The following is a 2,529-nucleotide window of genomic DNA, read 5'->3' as shown; positions in this document are numbered from 1 at the left end:
TCTCAGCTGTCTCACCCAGAAGTTTGTACTACACCAATGGCATAGCTCCATGCCGGTGTCCCAGCCCAGCTGTTGACTTCACTGTCTGGCATGATCGCACTTAATACACTTAATATCACCAAAACCCTTTGCACGGTGACCACTGCTGGGGCAGACTGACCTCTGCTCCCAGGTCACTGACTCCTCTACCATTTGGCTTCCCAGAACTTTCTTCCTGAAGAAGCATCCACCTACTTTTACAAGCCATTGCCGGGATGTGACCAAAACTTAAGCTCATTCCATTAGCCTCCGAAATACTTCGCCTCTGAGCAAATGACCTACCTTCCAGCAGGTGACAGGAGCTCAAACCTGGGACAGGCACCAAGGAGGGCTTTGGAGTCCACACGCTCAGGGTGCATGGCCAGCTCCTATCCAGTCAGCTTGCCACCTGCCAGCAGGGGCCTGTGCTGCTCAGGGTCTGAGGGCCACAGCCAGTCACTGCCATCAGCTCCCTTCGCCCCAGAGCCTTGCTCACTGGTGTGCCCCTGGTCACAGCCATTTCCGCTTCCCAAAATAAAACGGCATTTTTCACCGTTACATCTAAAAAACATTCAATCACTAGACGCTGCAGCACGATAAGATTAATTATAACTGGAGGGGGCTTCCTGTTATCCTGAGCTAATAAAAACTTACGCTTTGGTCCCAGCGCTGATTTAGCCCAAGTTATGGTTATTGCTCCATAAACAGGAAGCGCCTCTGAGTTATCATTCCAGCGCACAACCTCTGGGGTAAGGACCTCTCCTTGGTGTCACTGGTGCCGCCCGGCTGACGAGGAAGCTCTGCGCATTTTCACAAGATGTGATGACCCATGAGCGGGGTTGGACTGTTCTGGAGCCTTGGTGCGAGGCAGGATCTGAGCCCTGACAAGCTGAGGTCAGGGCTCCAGGCCTCCAAAACCCAGCAAGGAGCTGTGCACAGGCAGCTTCCTTCTGCACGCAGCTCCCACAGTGGCACCAGTGGCGAGGTGCAATTTACAAATATTACAGATATTAATTCCATAAGCCGCCCACATATAAAACTACCGACACTGCTGCTAAAAATACACTGCAAGTTGCAACGAAGTTGTTAGGAATGAGAAGCAAAGCAAAAAGGAACTAAACCCAAACAGAGGTAATCACTGTTTTGCAAATAAAGGTTAAGGCACGCAAACACCATTCAAAGACCTGGTTCTGAAGGGTGCTAGAAGACCAGGGCAATGTGGCTGCAAGAGTAGCTCAAGGCTCACCTGTCTGGGCCAGCCACTTCCCCTCGAAGCCACACTCCCAGCACCCAGCCCCAGTGTGCTGACCTGGCCCTTGAGCAGGGGTTATGCGGCATCATACCCGCCAAGGCCTGTGCTCCAGCCCTGTGCACGTCCCCATACGGCTCACAACCCAAATCCAGGTCACACACTGCGCAGCGGTGTTCCTTCTGTTGTATTTTACTGGGAGGTTTTTATGTCTTTCATTTTACCACTCAGCTCTGCAATGCTTGGAAAAGATGGAATGAGAAAAGCAGGCAGGAGAGAACATGAAAACCTCTGAATTCCTTGAGAAGAATGGTTAAAGCACAGTGAGGGAGGAGGATTTCAGACCAGATATTTATTTATTCATCATGCCTCGCCTGTTAATATCAGGCGGGGCTCCGTTCTCCTTCCCAAGCTGGCATTTAAGACGGCAGCTCGGTGCACACACACCATGCTCATCCAAACACCATGAGCTGATGGAGATGTGTGTGTGCTCTGTTACACTCACCCAAAGTTCCAATGAAACCGTTTCACAAGGCCTTCCAGGTGTCACCTTTCCTCCTGGGGCACATTTTCCATAGAAAAGCCCACACTTTTCAGCCTGCAAGCCACAGACCTGCGTACCCCTGTCCTCCTGGCACCCCTGGAGCTCCCTGCAGCCCCAGCACGATGGCAGCACAGCCATCCGCCGCAGCGCTGACCCTCACGCTCAGCTCGGCAGCATAACAGTGGCCAATGCTCCAGCACAGGGATACAGGCAGATGGCAGGAGGATGGCAGCCCTCATCTCCTTCCAAGGAGGAAATTACATCCCCTGCGATAAGTAAGTTTTTATCTATGCGCTGTGATATTTCAGGGAATCGTAAGGACCTCTCACGGCAAGCAGGAGAGGAGTCACAGCCATTAACCCCTCCTCCGCCTCCCTCTCAGCTATCCAGAAACAATTTAACCCACAAGCACACTGCAACGCGAAACGGATAAAGCAATCCCCACCAGCCCCCACGCTATTTTCCGGCTCTTGTGCCTGGGAATATCCACCTACTTCAGGCCTCCAGACGTGCCGCGGACCCTCTAGGATTTTCTGCAGCAGTTCCAAGGGATTCGTTTTCACAGGTTGCCGTTCAGGGCATTATTCCTTTTCCCCCATCTGTTTTCCAGCCAGGCCACAGCCGAAGTTGGGATGCGCGAAGGCACCGCTAAACTTCCCGCACACGCCGCGGTGCGGCACGGCAAACCGCTCCCGGGAGCCGCGGGGGGACGCGGCCT

The 2,529-nt window shown here is 53.1% G+C and overlaps 1 protein-coding gene across 1 annotated transcript in view; it reads right to left on the bottom strand.

The window, feature by feature from the left end:
* Window positions 1–2,459: 2,459 nt before the first annotated feature.
* HIPK2 (homeodomain interacting protein kinase 2) overlaps window positions 2,460–2,529 on the bottom strand; it is an 83,914-nt gene continuing 83,844 nt past the window's right edge. The window contains exon 15 of the mRNA XM_019611463.2: window positions 2,460–2,527. Within this exon, the coding sequence (XP_019467008.2) occupies window positions 2,460–2,527 (68 nt within the window). The remainder of the gene's footprint in view (window positions 2,528–2,529) is intronic.

Source organism: Meleagris gallopavo, chromosome 1, assembly GCF_000146605.3.
Source record: "Meleagris gallopavo isolate NT-WF06-2002-E0010 breed Aviagen turkey brand Nicholas breeding stock chromosome 1, Turkey_5.1, whole genome shotgun sequence".
NCBI classification, from domain to species: Eukaryota; Metazoa; Chordata; class Aves; order Galliformes; family Phasianidae; genus Meleagris; species Meleagris gallopavo.
This window is presented reverse-complemented; position numbering and strand designations above follow the sequence as displayed.